The 21,734-nt window shown below is 40.9% G+C and overlaps 3 protein-coding genes across 6 annotated transcripts in view; all 3 read right to left on the minus strand.

Moving 5' to 3' along the window:
• Window positions 1-1,970: 1,970 nt before the first annotated feature.
• Window positions 1,971-11,504, minus strand: mief2 (mitochondrial elongation factor 2). The gene is made up of 8 exons (XM_044184902.1): window positions 11,289-11,504; window positions 8,344-8,503; window positions 7,583-7,748; window positions 7,331-7,428; window positions 6,063-6,239; window positions 5,749-5,912; window positions 4,088-4,240; window positions 1,971-3,422 (listed from the first exon to the last, which is right to left on the minus strand). The coding sequence occupies exons 2-8, from the start codon at window positions 8,479-8,481 to the stop codon at window positions 2,915-2,917; spliced, it is 1,404 nt and encodes a 467-aa protein (XP_044040837.1). The 5' UTR covers window positions 8,482-8,503; window positions 11,289-11,504; the 3' UTR covers window positions 1,971-2,914.
• Window positions 11,505-12,929: 1,425 nt separating this feature from the next.
• On the minus strand, window positions 12,930-17,999 carry alkbh5 (alkB homolog 5, RNA demethylase). Its single transcript, XM_044184913.1, has 4 exons — window positions 16,594-17,999; window positions 16,410-16,490; window positions 16,199-16,321; window positions 12,930-14,372 (listed from the first exon to the last, which is right to left on the minus strand). Exons 1-4 carry the CDS (start codon window positions 17,310-17,312, stop codon window positions 14,213-14,215), a joined length of 1,083 nt encoding a protein of 360 aa, XP_044040848.1. The 5' UTR covers window positions 17,313-17,999; the 3' UTR covers window positions 12,930-14,212.
• A 698-nt stretch (window positions 18,000-18,697) lies between these two features.
• The window catches only part of myo15ab (myosin XVAb), a 50,113-nt gene continuing 47,076 nt past the window's right edge, over window positions 18,698-21,734 (minus strand). For 3 of the 4 annotated variants that reach the window (XM_044190177.1, XM_044190178.1, XM_044190174.1), the window contains 3 exons: window positions 20,260-20,393; window positions 19,975-20,115; window positions 19,723-19,864 (listed from right to left, as the gene is read on the minus strand). In XM_044190177.1, the coding sequence (XP_044046112.1) occupies window positions 19,763-19,864; window positions 19,975-20,115; window positions 20,260-20,393 (377 nt within the window). In that variant the 3' untranslated portion in view covers window positions 19,723-19,762. Of the gene's footprint in view, window positions 19,578-19,722; window positions 19,865-19,974; window positions 20,116-20,259; window positions 20,394-21,734 lie in introns of those variants that run through there. The other variant, XM_044190176.1, reaches the window with a different exon arrangement.

The raw sequence follows: 21,734 nt of genomic DNA on the forward strand, positions 1-21,734 counted from the left end.
CCACATGAAACTGCTCACAACAGATCTGTGGATTATCTCGAGTAACCGGGTCATGATTTCTGGAAGGAGACATTGCTGTTGAGTTTTTCAAATGTCTTTTTTTGTACTTTGAGCACCACAAGCCGAGTGCCATTTCATCCCATTATATTCAAAAACACAGACATCTCTACGGCCGATATCTCCAAACCTCGGCAACTCACACCAAAACAATCTAGATGGATAAATAGCACCACAGGTAAGAGGGGAAAATATGTATTTTTGATTTTGGGGTGAACTGTCCCTTAGCATCAAAAAAGTATTAGCATCAAAATATAATTAAAGTATCAAAAGTAAAAATACCCATTTTGCAGAATGGCCCATTTCAGAATAATGTATATGTATCATATTGTTGGATTATTATTACTGATGCATTAGTGTGTACATCACTTTAATATTGCCGCTGGTTAAGGTGCATGGACTAATTTTGCTCAATAAAGTTTTATCTTGTCTTGACCTATAGTAATACATCACAATTCATTTGATTATATTTTCTATCATTAATCTGAATCGGCAAAGTAACTAGTAACTAAAGTTATCAGATAAATGTAGTGGAGTAAAAACTACAATAGGCTACTTGCCTTTGAAATGTAGTGGAGCAGAAGTATAAAGTAGCAGGAAATGCTCAAGTAAAGTAAAAGTATCTTAAACTTGTCCTCAAGTACAGTACTTGAGTAAATGTACTTAGTTGCGTTACAAAACTGAAAGTAATCCAATAAAACAGCTCTGTAATGAATACTAACTTTGTAAAACATGTACATTTTTGCTGTTGTTGTTGACAGGTGTTTAAAATACTTTTTGATATTTAAAAATATTGTTTCCTCCATATTTGAAAATGAGGTGGACACAACGTTTAAACATCTTTCAACAGGGGCCTTCACCAGCCACCAACCACTTGAACCACCACCTATGGTGGACACACGAAGGCTCCGGATGGCGCCTATCAGAGCCTCTCTGCCGGTGGACGACTGAAATGGTCAGTGGCGTCCAGCGGCAGGGCGGGCACACAGACCACCAGCCACGAGCCTTTTAGCTCAGCGGCACTCCCTGGCAACTGCCAGCCGACAGCAGAGACCCTGTCGCCCCTCTATCCTCATCGTCACCGGGGCTCCTCGTGTCTCCTCTGGGGGAGTGTGGAAGTTGTCCTGATGACTGCCAGAGCCCCTACTTACAAATTTCTTATAAACCAGTAAAACCTCTAAACCAGTAAAAGCGTTCAAATCCTCCGAAACTAATGGAAAGGGTTCTGATGGTCCGTCAGCTCAGAGATGACATCACCCATCCAGTGAGGTCATCAGTGAGGTCATCATCTGAGTGATTTCCTTAATTTCCATAGCAACTATCAAAACAATATCAAAAAGTTCTTTACAACAGTAAAATCAAACAAGACTCAGCAGTAAAAGACACGCACCACAACTACAGCTTAATAAATGCTTAAAGAACGAATTAATAAATGAAAAGCATAATCCAGCTACATAAAAGCAGCCTAACATTGTCTGATGAGTTTCAGCACATTCATTCACATCCTTTTGTTGCAGCTGTCTGAGGGAATTCCACACTAAAAACAATAACTCTGGAAGATCCCCACCTGATTTGACTGATTCAGCCTGCTGAGGCCACGTCGCTTCAGCTGTATGTTGAATTTGCATTTTTGCACAGAATGAAGATTTTGCCCCCCCCCCCCCCAGTCACTTATATTGGAATCGCTTTAGAAACGAATCTCCTCTCTGCCAGCATGGACAGAAAAGTTTATAGTTATAGTGACAAAGCTGCATGACTCTCTTCAGTTAATGGCAGTGGGTGTTAAAAACTGCAAGTGATGAACAAAGGTGCATGAAAAAGTTTCACATGCAACTCCGGCCTGAGACTTATCTTTGTGACAATTGATTTTGCTCAAGTTAGAAAAGATAAAATTAGGGACAAGTGAGAAAGAATCTAAACAAGTGCTTTTAATTTTTATTTGCAGTTTCACTGTTCAATAACAGAAAATCAATTTTCTTTCACTCTCAAACTGAAGAAATGCCCACAACATTCATACTGTATTTAAAAGCAAGTGCATAAAATTATTAGGCAACTTTAACCATAATTTAAAGGGTTAGTTTACCCTAATAAGATTGGCAACAGACTGAACACTAAACAAGACAAACAAAATACTGCACACTTCAACCTCCAGTATGATAAAATATACACTTTGCGTTAAATAAGTCCAACTCAGACAGGCTGAATAGTTTAATAAGTGCAGCAGAACCTGGTGGTTTTCAGCAGGTCATTATTTTTCTGCATAGTTTGAATATATTAAAGGAGATTCAGGAAAATGATGCAGAGCGCACGCTATCAATTAGAAGATAGAAAGAACGTATGCACTTAAGCAATAAACTGTACTCCTCCTCTGCTGTTAATGGAAGTACTGAACTGTATGTGGCCATGCTGGCCATCACTGTCTCCCTGTGAAAACTAATAATCGCACAAACTTAAATGCAGATTTGGCTGTGGTGTGTGTGTGTGTGTGTGTGTGTGTGTAGGGGGGAGTTATGATCAGGCACATCGTTTCAAAACATCTTGATAAACACTTCCTCAGCTCCTTTCCTTGGCACGTCTCCTTTCCTCTGAGTGATTTGCTTAGCTTGATTATCACTTTCATATCTGCAGTCTCCCTGTAGCTTCTCCTCCTCCAGTGTAGACATCAGTCCATGGTGCCCGCCACTTTGTCATTCCAACGGTACCCTGTTCCCTTGAATTAAAGCAGGATGGAGGAGCTAAACGACGAGAGTAGGCAGCAACATCTTTGCCTTGAACCAAACATCTTGGATGATAAAAGATTACTCCTTTGATCTCTGGCCAGAGGTTGAGAAATGTGAAGTGGTGTGTGTGCAGACAGTTATATGAGAAGTATTTCAGGCTCTGACACAGCGCAGTAGAGCATGAAACCCATCTGATCCACCTGGTCCTCTGACAAGCCGCTCAGCAGATTGACAGCTGGCTTGAAGTAACTGTGTAACGCCCCTTGTTCGAGGTAGCCAATTAGCTCTGTGATACACTGCTGGAATCTCACATCAAGGCTGATCTCGGACCAGTCGCTCTCACTGTCACTGAGGTGTAGGATGAGATTGGCCAGCGGGGCGGCTTCAAGCGGTCGCAGGGCGGGGTTCAGTCTGCACACTGCCTTGAGGATTTTAAGTGTCTGTCTGCGGTATCCGGCGTCAGTGGCGTCAAGCTGAGCCAGGCGCTGAGTCTCCCACGGGTAGAGACACAGGTGCCAGGCATTGATCCAGGGAGAGGTGAGCTCAGGCTGCGCGGTCAGAACCACTTCCCCCTCCCTCAGCAAAGGCAACATGGAGATGAACAGGGGCTGATCACTGATCTCTGCCCCTTCTTCATTTCCAGGCCTAAAGGATTACAGCAGGAGTCCATTAGGGAGAGCAAGCAGATCAAGTCTAACACACACACACACACACACACACACACACACACAGGTTGATTGCTGTGATCACACAGCATGTTTAAATTATTAAAACATTTTTTGGGGTGCCTATTTACACATCCAGCAGATAAAGAGTAACATTAGCAATCATCTGGAATCATGTTTCTGCCCACCTGATGAATACACGTCCAATATTCACTCTCCTTTTAGCTCTGTTTTGGTCTCCACCATCTCCCGAGAAAAATATCTCTCTTATGTATTCTCTTATATGTCTCTTTAGCTGCTTAAGAGAGTGAACTTGCTTCACTATGTTCACCAGCCAGTCGCTAACTTTGTTTGTCTGCCATTTGGTGTTTTGCAGGTAGTGGACAGTGGGTTTATCAGAGTATTTTCACTGGAGATGACACTGATGAGAGCGGTGAGAGTGAACCAAAACAGTTAAGTTGTAGGCCGTAAAAACCAAAACAATGAGCTGAAACGATTTGTCATCACTGCCTCCTAAACTTAAAATTGTAACATTTAATAGTGCAAAATGACACAACAGCCGTGGTGTTAACTCATAAAACACCAAGCACTTCATTTATAATTGAAGCTCAACATTGAAAACAAAAATAAAGAACAGAGACACACCGAATCTCCAGTCTCAGGTCTGGTCCTCCCAGTACTGGTCTGACGAGACAGTCCAGAGTGCTGCTGATCGACGGCCAGTTTATAGTTTCCATGACAGCTTTACTAAACATGTTCACAACAGCTTCTGCGGACAGGTAACCACCCACCAGGTACCTACAAGACACAAGAAGAGACTGATTTTAGTGAATGGCTAAATCTTCCAGCAGAATGTTTAAAACCTTTAGCCGTGCTGCCACTGCGAAAGTCTATTACTGCTGCTTCAATATAAGTTAAGGTGTGTTCACACCAAACGCGCATAGCAGTTTTTGCACAGAGCGATTATAATACAAGTCAATGCAAATGCTGGGTGATGCGAATGACACGATTGACGTGACGCGAATGAGGCGAAAATCGTGTCAATCGCGTATTTGCGTGAGTTGAAAATATTCAACTTGAGCGCAAAATTCACGCGTATCACGGAGGCTTTGCAGAGCGTTGTGTGGGGAGGACCAGGCGGAGTGGTGGGACAGCGTCGCTGCCCTGATCAATCCATTCAAAAAACAAGCATTTTAAAAGTTGTTTGCTTGTTGTCTTGTGGACAGACCTGACAAAGCATGAATTCAGACTTTTTACAAATCAACATCATGTTGTAGTTATTTTGGCATCCTTTTGATCAGTTTATTGCAATTAAATCACAGCAAAATCAGTTTATTTTGGGTTCACACCGCTGTAGTGAACCAGAAAGGGTGAATATTCGTGGGTTGTATTTAGCCGCGCGAGTAAACACAAACGATCTGGCAGTCAAACTCACGCGAGCAACGCAAGGCGGATATTCGCTTCACGTTTGGTGTCAACGCAGCTTTACAAAGACTTCCAAAGGTAGCGTCACCCTTTTCGCTCACATTGCTGAATTATGTTGCTACATAGATCAAATCAAAACAGTGATCTAATAGAGGCTAAATGGCTCCACAGATCTGCCGAATTGTATGAAGTCTATGGTTTGATCACTGTCACCTCTTATATTACACACATTTGATTCAATGTTAAGATAAAAAAGTAATGATTAAGGCTTTTTAAGGATCCTGTCTGTGAATGTCTGTAATGTAAATATAAAATAAAACTCCAGTTCCGAAAAAAGGTTAAGTTTTAGTTTAGTTAACGATTAGACTATTGACATTGAAAAATAATTGGCAATTTATAATCAATTAATCATTTCAAGCAAAAAATAGATTCTCTGACTCCAGCCTCTCAAATGAGATGATTTGCTACTTTTGTTTGTCATGTATCATTGTAAACTGAATACTTTCGGGTTTTTGGACAAAACACAACACTTGAAGACATCACCTTCATCTCTGCAAAGCTGTGATTTGCAGAGCATTTTTTGACGTTTTATAGATTAAATGGCTAATCTACTGAAAAAATACCTTGCAGATTAAATTGATAATGAAAATGATCGTTAGTTGCAGGCCTAGTTTTAGTTGTAATTTACTGATTTACACCCAAGAGATGTTGGCACAATAATTTTCCTGACAATCACTTCTGCATTATTTGTAGTAAAAACACAATTGTTGCTAATTAGCAGTAATAATACACAAACTGACCTCATTTAGTGGTCAAGGTTATTTAAGTGGTCAAGGTTGCCTGATGAATGGAAAATATTTTTTTTATCTGTGTGTGATCACCTGTCCCAGTAGCTGCGTCCTCTGGGAAAATATTCCAGATTGATCCGTCGGACCATCCAGTGCAGCGGGTGTGTGAGCAGTGTTTCCTCTCCCGGGACGAGACGCCACAGAGAGGCTTCCAGCTGTAGAGGCACCAGCAGACATGCGTGGTCTGCACTGACCACCTAAACACACACACAAAAATAAATAAATCTTCTGACATCTTGCTATATGACATCACTGAGGGGCAAAAACAGTTATGTAAAAGTGTATTATCAGCCAAAACAAATGTATATATTGTGTGTCTGTGTGCGTGCGTGTGCACGTGTGTGTACCTGCAGGTCATCTAGTAGAGAACCTCCGAGGCTCATTTCTCCCAGGGGCATGTCAGGATGACGGCTGTGCAGAAAGCCCTGGATCTCAGAGCAGATGTCCAGGGCTAGAGACTGAGCCCTCTGGACTTCATGTGGAGCTAGTTCCGCCCTTGTGTGATAGTACTGCTGTAGTCGCTCCTAAAACACATTTTATACAGTTTTCCAATGACACAGAGCATGGAAAGTCATTACAAAACAAGTCAGGTAGACAGCTACTGTACTATTTCCAGTGCACAATCCTTCAGAGAGGCAAAAATACTGTTTTGCTAAGATAACAATTCTAAACAGTTTAAGTTTTTACCCTTCCCCTGGGAACACATACAGCTCTCTCTTGAGTAATATAATATTCAAAGTCATTTTGTGCCTCTAAGCAGACTTAAGAACACTGACAGGATGATGTTTTGCCTGTTAAGTTGCTGTGAGGAGGAAAACTAGTAAACAGCAGAGGAACAAAGTTGTGTGTATTCGGTTACTGCTGTTAAAGAAGCATTTACTAAGGTGAACAGCAAGTGCGGTTACTGCATTAACAGTTTTATAGAGTAATAAAGCCCGACCCATAGCAAAACACGACAGGACCAAAGAAGCATCTGAAACAATGGACTCTGCCATAGAGAAATACACAGCTTAGTGTGGATGCTGGGCCAATCCTGAACAGTAGCTGTCTTGACAGAAACAAAAGTCATTTAAATTACAAAAGTTGAATTTTATGCTTCCCCCCCCAGGTGTTCTTACACAAGCCAGTGTTCATTGTGAAAGCAGATTTCCAGAGATGCAGAACAGAAAATAAGATGTGCAACTATTCATAAAAGATACAATTTGCATAGACAAAGACAAATCCCATTGTTTCAAATCCCCTCTAATGTCCAGTCATGCGCTTGCGGCTGCTCTGCTAACATTTACTGAACAAATTGTTTCATGTAGTACAGAACAATCACACTTCTGCTTATGTGTGTGTTCTGCACACTAACTCAAAGCGGTTTCATGTTTGCTTGACTTCTTCTATACAGCCAGTGAACAAGCACACACAGTATTTTGATTATGCAGAGCTCTTGGGACTTGCAGCCGAACCAGTGCATAATGCGTATCCCCGGAGCACTGCGCTTGACAAAACATGTTAAACATGCATAAAACAAAAGAGCCAACACTGAGCGGAGCCCTTACAGCAGCAGCTAAGACTGAATGTATAATCTATGCCTTCAAGAGCTCAGAGGTGAAATGTCAGAGTGTACCTGCAAACTGAGGATGCAAAGCTGGAGCCTCTTGGACTTGGACTCAGGTTTAGCCTGCACCTCCAGAGAGGACATCTGAGGTTGTTGGCACAGATCAGCTGATTGAGAAAGAGGTTAAAACAGCTGTCAAGTAATATCAGAGGGCTACAATGATTATTAGGATATATAAAATAAATATAAATTCTAAGCATTTGTGATATTTTTGTGTGTCATTTGCCTGAACAGTTTCACTTGCTGAGATTTAGCCAATACCTTTCTGCTGTCTGGCTGCCTTAGCAACATGTTTCATCACCACGCCCTCTATGCCCTTCTTGATCAGCGTGGGGGAAGCAGAGACCAAACTTAACTCCTCCCAGCTCTCAGCCATCTTCTGCTCCACCTTTTCTTCATCGGCTGCACGGCCTGCGCGCTCTATCAGCTAAACACAAACATTCATCGTCACAGACATGCAGTCATGCGTGCAGTGCATGACTGATAATGCAGCGCCCAAACACAGAGTACACTGCCGTAACCCACAGGCAAACAAATTTAGATTTAAGAGGCACCAACATAACCTCAGCCTCAAGGAACTTCAAACAGGACCATCCTGAGGAGTTTTTGACTCAGCGACTCCGAGTTGGAAAATTCTGATTCGGGCCCTACTTCTGGATTTGACTACTGACCATATAGCTTAGGAATGTAATCAACCTATTTGTAGTCTTAACAATGAGTAGTTTTGTATGAAATTCAGCAACTTTCTATATGGTCTTGCCAGCAAAACATACTACAGGTAATGCAGCTGTAGGATGAACTGCCAATCTAAGTGGCCAACATAACTCAATGGACATACTTGTTTTTTGAGTGTTAGCATAGCACTTGTGCTTTTCAGATTCATGGAGAATCCAGGGCTTTATAGGTCTTTTTCCCCCAGGTTAGAATTTTTGCAGTAATTCATGTCTTCAAATACAGATGCATTTTCGTATTCACTATGAATGACGCACTGATGTGGTACTAACAACCTCAAAAACACTCACCCGTTTCACTGCCAATGTAGCAATTCCTAGCATGGCAGCCCCACCAACTCCCAGAACCAGCCGGGCATTAGACAGCAGGAAGTCAATCACCATGGCAATGCCATCCTCTCCTCGCCTCCGACTGCCCTGGAAGTTCATTGCTTCCTTTTTTGTGGTTAGCCTTGGGAAGGGAGAACGCATAAATTCATGTGGGAAAGTAACAGAAGACAAAACTGTCAGGTAGAGGGGAAATTAACTCAGATCTCTAGAAATCTTGGAACGTAGCCGCACTTCTACATGAATGTTATGAAGTCAGAATAACCCATGAGATGAACTGGCATGATATGCAATGCTGCACTTTTATTCCAATTAAAAACAGCATACATATATCCAGCAGAGTAATATTCAAATATGTAGAGGCATGAGGGGTCACTGGTTTGATGAGTGTGGAAAAACTGTAAATCATAGCCTTCACAGTGATAAGAACTCAAGTGAAAACCTATGGGAGATATAATTTTAGAACTACGTGTTAGACAGAGCTCTTAATCACCATCATCAAAACACCAACTGAAGGAATATCTTCTGGAAGAATGATGTTCATCTCTACAGTAGAGCTCCACTTGGAGAACATATGCCAAGGAGCACTGAAGCTGTTCTGGAGGATTATGGTGGCCTAACAGCTTGCTAAGACACTTTATCTTGCTTTTTCCTTTAATTTGTCACCTCTCTGTATGTTTGTAGTTTTTATTTGCACCAGTGAGGAGCCACACAGCATTAGTCATGATCAAGAAACATGTTTTAATGTGCCTTAAACAACAGCCTTATCAATTAAAGAACTAGTGAATGTGTCAAAAACAATGTAAAACTGCATTACTTAAATAAAAGTGGTTATAACTTATAGATAAACCAAACTGATTTGTTTTGCTGTGGGAGCATCATGACCATAATAGAAACAGATTGATTGCTTGTAAGTAAGCTTGTAGTTTCAAAACAGTCGCTGATGTATTAAGTTGTGCAGTTGACATGAGGAACAACATCTTTTATGGATTAAAATGTTATTTTATGATATACAGATTGTAAATCCCCTTGAGGAAAATGTGTGATTTGTGATACTGGGCTATAGAAATAAAAAAGTGGCTTGATTTATTAATTAATTCATTACTTTGTTGACAACTTCAGTTATGGGAAACTAACCACTCTGCTGCAGTCTCTCACTGGCCTTTAACAATCATGATAAATCTTGTTTTTAAAAACAGGAAGCTCACAGAATAATTAGACAATCACACATGCATTCTACTTATAACAAGAGATGCTGTTGGTTTGTTTCTCTTGACTGCTTTGTTGTTAAAAAGAAAGTCAGCTAAGTTGAAGGTGTGTATGTTTGTTCACAGGAGACATTTTAACTTCTCATAGGAGGAAAATCACAGGTGTAATTAACAATGGTTCTGTTCCATTGTGGTGTCTCAATAAACATTTCCAGTGAGCCAATTGGAACGCAGCTATTAATTACACCTGTGATGTTCCTCTTATGACAAATCAAAATGTCTGTGACAAAAGGTCTATTGGTAGAACAGCTGCCTGTCTGACTGTAAGGCCTTTGATCGAGGGCAGTAGGAAGCTGCAGGTACTGGAGTATGTTTCTCAAAACTAAAGCCATTGGTGAGGTTGTTAATGATGGGAAACAAAGTATTAAATTTGATCTGAGTTGAAAAAATGTGATCCGATCCTTTTAAGCAGACACATTTGTGACCATGATATAAATGTACTTTTAGTTTGTACAAAACTGAACGTGTGCATTGTACTTATCATATTTAACTCCAGGCACCTGAGATCCAGATATAGCCACAGGACATCACTCTAAACCATTTCAACCAAGTGCTCGTCCTCTCTCCTTGCCAGGGGTACAGGATCCCAAGAATGGAGACATGCTCTATTTATAGACCCAATACATGCCTGAGTCACACCGCCCGGGTTAAATATGTAACAACCTTCCTAGTCAAGTTACAACAGGTGGCACGTTCAACATTACAGCAGAGTTCACTTCTCTGTTTAATGTTAGTTAATTTACCATCAGGCCAAGCAAAGGACTCCTGTTGTTGACAGATTTTACCAAACACTGTTTGAGCTGATTATAGCTGCAAACCCATGGAGCGACTGATAAATATATCGATCAGTCAGTGAATAATGCTATTACCCGATGTGCTGTTTTTTGTTCCCAGCCAGCACAATGGTGCTGTACCATACCACCACTTCCAAAACAGAGTTTATTGTGCGATTTTAACTTAAAATATACCAAATATTTTAGCAATACAGTGACAAATGTATAGCATTTGCAACATCATATACAGCCAGGTTGTTACTGTAAGTGAGGGGACAGGCAGCCTCTCTTCGTGGGACACCAGTAACAAAGTAATAAAAATAAAAACATAAATGCTTGGTTTGTACCACCAAAGGTGGCAGCACTGCGGTACAACAACTGCGAGTTGTTACATAAGGACACCGCAGAAAAAGAGCACTCTGACTTCTCCTACAAGGATCTTAAAACAAAGGATTTTTTTTAACTTATCTTAAAATATAATTACATGTTAACCTCCTGGCTGGACTCCTGACATGTTCAGCTTCCCACATATACCTTTTAATTCACCTGCTGATTATTTCCCCTTGTGATAGTAACGTTAACACATCCTCTCCACTGTTTCGACACAGCCTACAATCTACAAATGTAACGCCAGAGATTAGTACAGTTAGTAACATGACACGACAAATGTCTATCCATCTAGATAACCTACAGGACCAATCTGCCAACTAATCTTAGCTATTTTAATGTCGTCAGTATGAATGGCAGCGGCAAACGGATGAACGGCTGCCAACTGCCAAGCTAGCAGCTAACGTCAGTTAGCCAAGCTAGCCAGCTAGTTAGTTAGCAGTCAGTGACAGCTATCCCTCCACTACTGTTATATACTTACCACTCAGTGCGGAGAGAAATATAACGCTGGGACTCCCATTAGCATCTGATAACATACGTATTTCGATGCTCTTCAACAACAAAGCGTAAAGTTACTGTCTATCGATGACGGACATTGGGTAAATATAACTATAGCTCAACCAGCTAGCTGACTGAGGCGGTCTTCTTCTACTTTTTAATTGCGGTTGGAAGTCAACGTAGCGCCCCCAGGAGGAGCTGCGGAACACCGACTAACTACATCAGGAACTAAGAAAATAATCTCACTCACTGCATGAAGGTTCATTTAGTAACTGTTTTACAGTGGTGGAGGAAGTATTCAAAACATTTACTTAAGTAAAGGTAGTGATTCCACACTATAGAAATACTCAATTACAAGTAAGAGTCCTGCATTCAAAATCTCACTAAAGAAAAAGTATAAAAGTATTATCAGCTAAATGTACAAGTATCAAAATAAAAGTATACATTTGTCAGAATGGGCCCTGTCAGTGTTATATCATTATATTACTGGACCATTATTATTGATGCATTAACATGTAAACAGTTGGTTGAGGTGGAGCACTCACCTTTTAGGTAGTAAGACCCAAGTTATTATGATAGCCATTATGATGCATTTGCTATCAAGACTTGATCAAATTAAATTGGAAAAAGGAAAAGTAAATGAACATGAGGCTGTCCCGTCTTTCCCCTGTATTTATTTCCATTTTTATGTTTGTGACGATTCTTTTGATTTTGTTCATTGTTTTAGAGTCCGTATTGCCTTTGATTGTACAATTGAAAATATTTAAAAGCAGATACATTTGACACTTTTTCTTTATTGAATTATAAATAACTTTCTGGAAATATTGAGGAAGCATAATATACAAACTAAAATACAAATTAGGGGAATATTAGGGGATTACAAAAATTTAATTGCAAATCATCACTTAATTGATGATCCAAGAAATTTAAATTAACATTAATCGATAAAACAAGTATTCCAAAGCTAGAAACTGTTAGATTTCAATGAGTCCGACTGCTCTACTGACAGTTTAGCAGTATGACCGTCCTGCTCCAAGTGGTCCACAAGAATGACAAAACATTCAGACTTTATTCAGTGAGTCTCCACTGAAGTTAAATTTCAATTCTTAGCAAATGCATGAAAACTGAGCTTTTTCATTCAGTCAAAAGAGTCTGAGAAGAGGCCATTGATTTGTTGAATCCACTCAGGATGGCGTCCTGTCTCGGAAGGATGAGTGAAGACCCTGAATTATTTAGGGGCCCCAAAGTGGACATAAAACCTAGAACATGCCAGGGGATAATAGACAGTATAGGTTTCACATATGTTCTTGAGTTGTTGTCAGCTGAACACACTTTCCAGCCATGTCAGTGCTTCCTAAACTCTAAACTTGAACAAAGAAATTGTTTAAGCGACGTATTCTAATTGAGAGTTAAAAGGAACAAATCTCTGATATTGTGGCAAGTGAATTGCTTGATCATGTAAAATAAGTCAACTTGAATATGAATCTGGATGGTTCCCTAATAACAAGAGTAAATACTGGTCCTGGCAGCAGAAGACACACTCCAGTTTGTTGTTCCCTGGCCTGGTGCTTGAACAGCCAGCTGGGTTGAGGGACAACCCTGCTTTAATGAATGGCAGACCAACTCTGTGGAGACTATTTCAGCTTTATTTCATTCAGCCAGCACTTTTGTAGCCAAAACAAATATGACCACTGAAACCCATGAAACCACCTTATGTGCCACCACTGTGTCCACAAAGTCAGTGTCCCATTCTTTGTTTGAAGAGCTCCAGTATTTTCCTCAGGAGGACTATTATTTTGAACCATTACTTGTTCACGTTCAAGTTCACAACTGTAGCGGAGCTTCCCGAAAACCATGAACTCATCCTGTTTTTAGAAAGTAATTTCTCCTCTGAACCAAGGTTATTTTTGTTCATGTGTAACTCCAGACTAATAATTACCTCTGCCAAATATGGCTGACTGGGAGCAAGAAACAAATGTATCTGTGTTTACACAGCAAATCGCAAGGACAAATACATCTGGAAATTGAGTTTCTACACGGCCATGTGTTTAGACACAAGCTAAACGAGACATAAGGCTGTTTTTTCTTAAATTAAGTTGTGACCAGTTTAAATGAGGAAAAATTAGATTTAATACAGAAAAGCAATAACATGGCCTTTGTCACTATACAAAGGAGTGTAAAACAAGGCCAGAGTTTTTCATCACTCCATAAAGCATCAGTTTAGTTGATGCATCATACTGTGACCTCCACCAGGATTAGCCAAACAGCTGAATCAAATCAAAACACAGACAGCATGGCAGCACATCTGCCAGTTGTTTTAACTTAAACTGTGACAGGGAGGCTGACGTGAACAAACAGCAAGGATCTGGGATGGCACAGTAAAGGGGTATGGATCAGAAATGTAGGTGCGAAAAATCAAAGATTTCTTTCTGCATAAAAGTTCCCCAATCAAAGACTATACAAACGTATTGTACATTATAACAAGTTAGATTACAGCTCAGGTTCTCTTTTGTACAAGTCCATACATACACATCTTTCTTTTAGCTCTTGCGGTCTGTACATCTTGGTTACAAAAAAATACATGCCATTTTGAAGTATCTATGTTTATAGAAACAAGTAATGTTTAATTTAAGGTAATTGAACAGTTTAACAACAGAGCCTGACTGTAGTAAGTAACTTGAGGTTCTGTACTGTGTAGCAGAGACGCCAGCTTCGTCTGCCAGAAACAAATAACGCACTCAAACTGATCCAGACTCAAATCAAAATGCAGACAACATGATGACTGTGCTCCTTGTGCCAGACTAAAACAGGAGCGAGAAAATGATGACTGATCAAAGAATGTTACAGTATTGAAATACATAAAAGAGCGGGTATATTTATATGTGTACATGTGTGATAGCGAAGTGCTCAATGGCGTCTCATTTTGACTTTGCGTCCTGAACTCTCCCGGTGTTTGTGAGAGTCTTGACCACGCTTCCAGTAGTTCTCTGAGCTGATGCTGTGACGACGGTGACGTGAGAATGACGGATGTCTGTTCTCCTCTTTGTCCATCTCTAGGACTCTCGGCCTGGTGGAGGAAAAAGATTGAGATGCCAGGTCAGATTTGGATCAATTTATATGACACCTGCTCAAAAGGAGCATTGTTACAGTCTCAGCTATCTCCTTTGCACAAGTGTGTCTTAAGCCCTTTTCAGACATGCAATACGTAACATTATCAGCTTCATCAAAGTTAAAGTGATGGGTTTTTGTCATTCGGACATATTTGATTTTTACGGTTAATGTTCCCTATGGGTTCATTCAGACAACACAGGACATTTACGAAAAGAGCTGCGTGCTCACTCGATATTTGGCACCTGATGCACGAGAGGGAGCAGAGAGAGATAGCAGTGAGTTAAAAAAAAAGGTATATCGAGAAAGAAGAGAGCTGTCTGTTCTTTCACAGGCTGCATCACTGATGGATTTTAAATAATTTTGCATTTGAAGTCTTAATGACAATTGTGAACGCGAGATGCTTACCCCCGCTTCTCACAGTATATCCACTGATACATTTTCACATCAATTTGATCATTAGAGAGTAAATTCTGCTGCCTGTTTTATAAGAGACGATGATCAAGATACATACAGTGATCTTACAAGGCGGTACATGACGAGCATTTCTGTCCGTGCATGTTTTACACTGAACTGCAGCCGTTAATCTGATTGCATTCAGTTCGGACTTGTGCCGTGTTGAAAGTGATACGGAAATGTTACTAGGTCCAACCTAGTAAGACTGTCGTTGTGACTTTTAAGTGACCAGGATGCTTATTGAGCCACGAGACCCACATGTTAAATTGACTTTGGATTAATTTAAAAAGGGATGCAGGTCTGTAAGGGGCTTTAAAAAAAAAGAAAAAGAAAAAAAAAGGAGGTCATCACAGATCCACTCGGTCTCATTGTATTGCCAGCGGTCTGGGTTCAGTATGTCAATATATCTAAGTGAGCGTTGAGATCGAAAACAGCCCTATGTTAATGGGCTGCGTTGGTGGGGGTGTGTTGTTTCAGGTACAGGTGAGAGGATAAAATACGATCCAGGAAGTACGACTGGAGTAACAGATCTGAAGGCTTATCAGATGCCAAAACACTGCAGTGATTATAATGTTATGAGAAAGGATTTTACTGCTCTGCAAAGTTGTCAAGGCAGCATTCATGTTATCTTTTGTCACAACATTTGTGAAGTAACAGTAGATATACAGTGTTCACGTTGCCAAGTAATCTACCAGGAATATGCGCTTGAACATATCCGATTGGCCAATACAGCGCCTTGCCGGTTGCATTGCATTCCTGCTTAGCTTGGTTGCACATTTTTGCAGTACAAAAACCCCGGGAATTTTTTTTGCCAGAGCTCTCGGAATTGACATTTCCACAATGTCAACAAAATAACCTCAACCAAATGAATGACAGGGCTGCATTGTTTTAACGCAGGGCTAAAGTCAGTGTGAAAGCGGCCTAATACCCAAGTGGATCCAAACCGACTCAACTCTAATCATGTGATATGTCATTATCATCGCAAGAGACAAATGTGTTTTTTTAGGTGAATAGGAGTGGGTGAACTGAATTGCAGCGGGGAAAATGGCATGTATTGACCACCACTTTGACCACAGCTGCTTGTTAAGCTGTTTCACATCGTGTTGCTGACAGTGCTGGTGTTAAGTCTCTATTTCCGGGTGTCCCTGAAGCTTAATATCATGTCTTATAAAAATGTAACAATTTCTTCAGACTTCAGCAAAGTGGATATTTATAACTATCCTGTGTAACTATCCTCAGGCCTTTATGCAAGTCCGGTAGGTTTTCCACAAGTCTGTTATGATTGGACCCATGACAAAATCTAGTGTGTGTGTATGTGTGGGCGTATACCTGTGAGCAGCATCAGGGTCTGCTCTGCGATGAGAGCGTTTGGCTTTCAGAGGAGCGCGTCTCTCTGCAGGAGAAGACCTTAAAGGGCTGTTAGAGTCCACTCGAGGAGCATCAGGTCTGGTCCTGGCAAACAGAGAAGGGAGAAACACATGGAGAAGAGCGAGATTTCATCCAAGACAATTACTTTTCAAATGATAGTATGTTGACTCACTTTCTGAGGATGATAACTGCACGCCTCTCCTTGATGTCTTGGGGCCTGATGCAATGGGTGATGTCATCAGCAGCGTAGCCACTGAAAACGAAAGATGCTTTAAGTGACAACAACTTCGGCCCTTGGCAGCCACACAAAAACAGGAATTCAATCAATGCATGACAGCAAACACAGCCATAGTCACCTGAGTACTGTGACACTCCCTCTGTTCACCGGCAGAACAAACACTGGCTCTGACACCCGGATGGGTTTGAACTGGAAGCGACAGCCGAAGCAGAGCGCGCTGTCACTGAAGAAAGACACTGAGACGATGGGCCTTGCAAAGATGTGCAGAGGATCTACATGTGACACAATGCAGCCACCTGGTTGATAATCATTGATGACTGCACTGTTGACAAACCCTTCAGGGATCACTCCACTGGACACCAGACGCTTGATCACCAGCTCGTGCACCCAGCTCGGGATCTCATCCACTTCTCCTTTGCGGTACAGCCTCTCCTGGCCCGGCCCACGCTTCTCCAGCTGGGATCCATACGTGTACCCCTCCCCGAAGAAGTACTTGTTGCGGAGAGGTGCCCTGTCCACGGTATGCTCACGGTAAAGTCCAGCCTCTCCTTGCACGACCACCTCGTCGATCTTCTCCTCGATGAGGGCGCACTCCTCCGGTGTGAAGATGCTCTTCTGCAGGATGCTGCTCTTCACCCGGCGGGCCTCCTGCTCCCGGAGCTCCGCGTTGTCATCGCTGTGCTCATACTCATCGTCGTCGGACTCTCGAAACTTGCGCTTTCGACCTTTTCCGCTGCCGTTACTCGTCCCGTCCACGTATTTATTTTTTTCCTCGTCTCTGTGTGGAGTCATGGATTTCAGCTTCTCCCTCAGGTCAGAGTATCCGCTGGCTGCCATGTCAGCCAAAACAGCTATGTGTAGTGCGACGTGAGCTCCTAGCTAACAGATAGCATGTATCAGCGCTGCATTTCAGCACAATTTTAACTGAGGCTGGTTAATATGAACGGACTAGATTATCAAAACGGGTCTTGGATATCGCTTGGATAACGGTGGATATCGCTAGTTTAAGGGACCACTCACTTTCACTAACAGCGGTGTCCAGCGCATGAAAGTAGCTAACATTAGCTAAGTTGCTCCGCCGCCCTGTCGTTGTATTGCAACAGCAGTCTGGTGTGAAACTTGACAATCTGAAGATGATATTAGCGGAGGCTTACATACAAGCAGAGCTGCGTCGACTTTACAACAAGGCTCAGCCAGCGGAGAGGCTAACGATAGCTAGCCGAGCTGCTTGGCTTCCAGCTAGCTAAACTAGCCTGGCTTGGTCTGTCCGTTGCCGCCTGGAAATACCGACAAACCACGCAGCAACATTTCACATGTCACCGCTAAATTCCAAACCCCGGTGCTCCGGAGACGTCTCCACTCAGGTTTTAACTCCAAGAGACCAGGAAAAACATTGTTGTATCCGCACAAGGCTTGACCGCGGTGAGCTTACACCATCATATAACGCGTCTTCAAGAGAAAGGCTGAAAATAAACTCGTGTAACCTGCTATAGATCTGCGCATGCTCAGTGGTGACCTACCAGTTTGGGGCGGGACTGTCACGTGCCCTGAACGGAAGACACATAAATCCATTTTGGGAGCCTGAGGGCACACTTCAGACTACTGCTAATTTTATCCCACTAACCTCTTATTTACTTCCATAAAATTCACACTGTTCATTCAAAGGGCTATGGTGGTCTTTATTATAGCATTATAGATTGTGTTGATGAAGTATTAATAAGAAACTTTATATTTTTATTCACATTTACCTACTGTGGAGAGAAAATAGTGCAAATATTGTTTACACATTTTATAACATTTGTAATGTAAATCAGGTTTTGTGTACTGAAAAATTCACAAATTCACTGCTGGTTCTCTCAAGCACAAAACTGGTGTTGCAAGTACACATCTTCATTTGTGCTTTTAACCGTTTCATCCTGTAGATACAAACACACAGATCTCTTTTACACGATTCTTCCTTCGTAAGTGGAAATTGTATTTAGATTTGTAAATCTTATAAAACACTTGTCAATACTGTCTGCACTATTTTCTATAATTAATATAATATATATCTAATTATATTTAGATCTGAAACGATCAACAACAATTTTGCTAATTTATTAATTTTTCAGTCATTTATCATAATTTCTCTGTTTTGTAAATTGAATACTTTTGGGTTTCAGACGGTTGGTCAGACAAACAAGTGATTTTAAGATGTTGCCTTTGGGCTCTGGGGATTTGTGATGGCTGTGGTTTAAACCTTTTTATTATTGTCTGACATTTAAAAATGAATCGAGAAAATAATGTACAGCTTAATCACATTTACTTAATTACAATTTACCAAAACCCAAACTGACATATTCAAATTGCTTGTTTGGTCCAATCAACAGTCCAAAATCATTTTTCAGTTAAATGTCATTAAAGACAAAGAAAACAACGTAAACAAATAATTGATTAGGAAAATAACTGCTGATTAATTTTCTTTTGCCCATCTAATCGATTAATCAGTCGCTTAAACTCCACGATTTTTAACAATTTTCTGGCATTTTATAGATAAAGCGATTAGTCTTTCAATGCAAAAGCGATCAATAATGAAAGAATTGTTACTTGCAGCCCTGCCTGAGACATTGTTCAGTAAAATAAATATTTTAGGGGCTTTGTTGATTTTTTATTATAGTGTTGATACCCATCAAACATTTAATTGTGCCATTTTATACTGATACCTCTTCATACCAAATACTTGTTTTTAATCATTGTTTAATCCTTTTAATCACTCAGTGCAGAAGTGCTCATATCGCCCTCTTTAAAATTATTTTATTTTGATAAAATATTCTTTACAAAACAAGAAAGTTGATGCATTAATATTAGTTGAATACAACAATTGTTTACACTAACATCAAGTTTTACAGTAAACAGTGCCTATAAAAAAATAAAAAACATGTTACACATCAGTTATAAAATTTTGTAATGACAAGGCACAGGCCTATGACGCTTCCTCGCTGTTCATTAACATTTTATGTACACGTACAACATCTTTAGTGTTTAATCAATTAAAACTACAGTAATATGTGCAATTATAAAGGTGTCAACCTGAAAGAAACATGAACTAACATTAACTTCTCACTTTGTCTTCAGGATGCAGTATAATAATCAAGTAAAAGTGAGACTGACTTCAGGGTACACTTATGCATTCACATACAATATGTGTGTGTGCGACACACACAACAAACACCTAAAGACAAGAAGAGGTAGGCTATTGTGTGTGTCCATACAAGTTCGTGCGTACAATCAAGAAGCAAGAGCATGTGTTATAACATGGTGATTTCGCTGGGTGGCAGGGTTTGTCTCTTCTCCCGCACAGACATCATGTTTTCCACCTGCATGGCGATGACTCGACACAACTCCAGGCCCTGTAGACAAACACCGCGGACATGAGCAAAGAGACTGCAACGTAGCAACTCCACTGAAAATAATCACGTGTGGCCTCTGAACAGTGTCCTTGTCTGTGTTTGCGTAATACCTGCTCCAGCTGCAGCTGAATGACCCGCTGTGTGTTCATGTCCCCCAGGGTGAAGTCTACATATGGGTAACTCGTTCCAGCAGTGGGCCTCTGGGTGCGGCTGGACTGTACCTCCACCAGGGGGACCACTGCCATCAACTCCTGCACCACAGAGACCAAACATTATAACACATAACTGTCTGCTGACAGTAGGTGACTCTACTTCTGGGCTCCTGTTTCAGGCACGATGAGATGAGTCATGTCAGTGCTTGACGATCGTGACTGTGCGTGCGTTTGGTTCCTTACATGTGTATTTTTGTGCAGGAAGTGGAGACCGTGTTGATTGACAGCCACAATACAGGGGGCGTAGAAGGTGGTGGAGCTGCTGCTGTGGATGTAGAAGAACGAGGAGCCGAACATGGGGAATGCACTGACCAGCCCTGCACGCACAAAGACACAGAAAGAGTGAGCACACATTGTCACATTAATCTTTGAGGAGGCACCACATGAACTGGTCTTTATTAAAGAGGCACCTCACAGATTTTACACATCAGGTTCAGTTTATTCATTATGAGGAGTTAAACTCAGCCTGTGAAAAGAAGTTGTATAACGTCTTCTGTGGCTCTGGAGGAGCTTTGTCAAGTCTGAACAATACAAGGCAAAAATTAAACAAATAAATAAACTCAACTCGCTCCCTGCTTGTAGGCTACATCCCGGCTCCAGCGGCAGCTCGACTTCCTGTCCTCACTTCTTGCTGTTGCTGTCTATCGTGTGTGTAGATCATTGACTATATATATAATATATACATATACAGTCTATGGTGTAGATCAATAGATGAGCAGAGACAGTTGTTGATGGGCTGCAGCGCTGCGCTTCCTATTGGTGCCAGGGGCGGCACTTGACGTGCGTCATATGCCACGCCCCAGTGCTGCGGCGGCAGTGTGTTTTCCACTTACTAGAGAGTGAAGAAATCTTGGCCTCTGCTGCTTCGAGTTTGACCATTCTTTGTTTAATCTCTCAACATTATGGTGGAGCAAAACTAAATCTCTGGAGCACCTCTTTAAGACACAAATACTTTTTGTATTATGACAATATGCTTAAAAAAGTGCAAATTTACACATTAGTTACAGTATTTCTTCTTGTTAATAGACCATATCTAAATGCAGATTACTGTTCCTGTCAATGTGAACATTAACTATATCTAACATCTGTAAACGGCCCTGCTTTTGGCTGCTTATTGAATCTGCGGATGAGGACCATGTGAGATGGTCGAAAGCTCCAGAACAAGCTAATTAGTGGACTTTTTGTCAATTTCATTATATATATTTTCATATTTTATCTTGGAATGTGGACAAAGGAACTTTTTGCTGAGATTTGCTGATATTGTTAAAGTGAACGACAAGAACTTTGGCGACCACCTCATCAATAACAAGAACAGGAATTTCACTCGCTTACCGCGTCCTTATGTTGAAGTTTTAGAAATTACAAACTACTTTTGGGAGGAGGAAGGTATTAACATGTCATAAGATTTTCCTTTTACCAAATTTTTTTCTAATAAATAACTCATATATATAAAAAAGCAAGAGATATGTACAAAAATGTTTTCAAATTACATGTGAAATTTGGTGTCTGTATCTACAAGTAACTGGAAACAATGTTTCGTAAACAAGGAGAGCATCATTTACAGAAACTGGTAGCAAAGTTTCTGTGGGCACCTGTATATAGTTTGAGTTATGTTTTGTTCCATTTATGTGATAATATATACTGTGATACAATATAAA

The sequence above is a fragment of the Siniperca chuatsi genome, linkage group LG3, assembly GCF_020085105.1.
Source record: "Siniperca chuatsi isolate FFG_IHB_CAS linkage group LG3, ASM2008510v1, whole genome shotgun sequence".
In the NCBI taxonomy this organism is placed as follows: Eukaryota; Metazoa; Chordata; class Actinopteri; order Centrarchiformes; family Sinipercidae; genus Siniperca; species Siniperca chuatsi.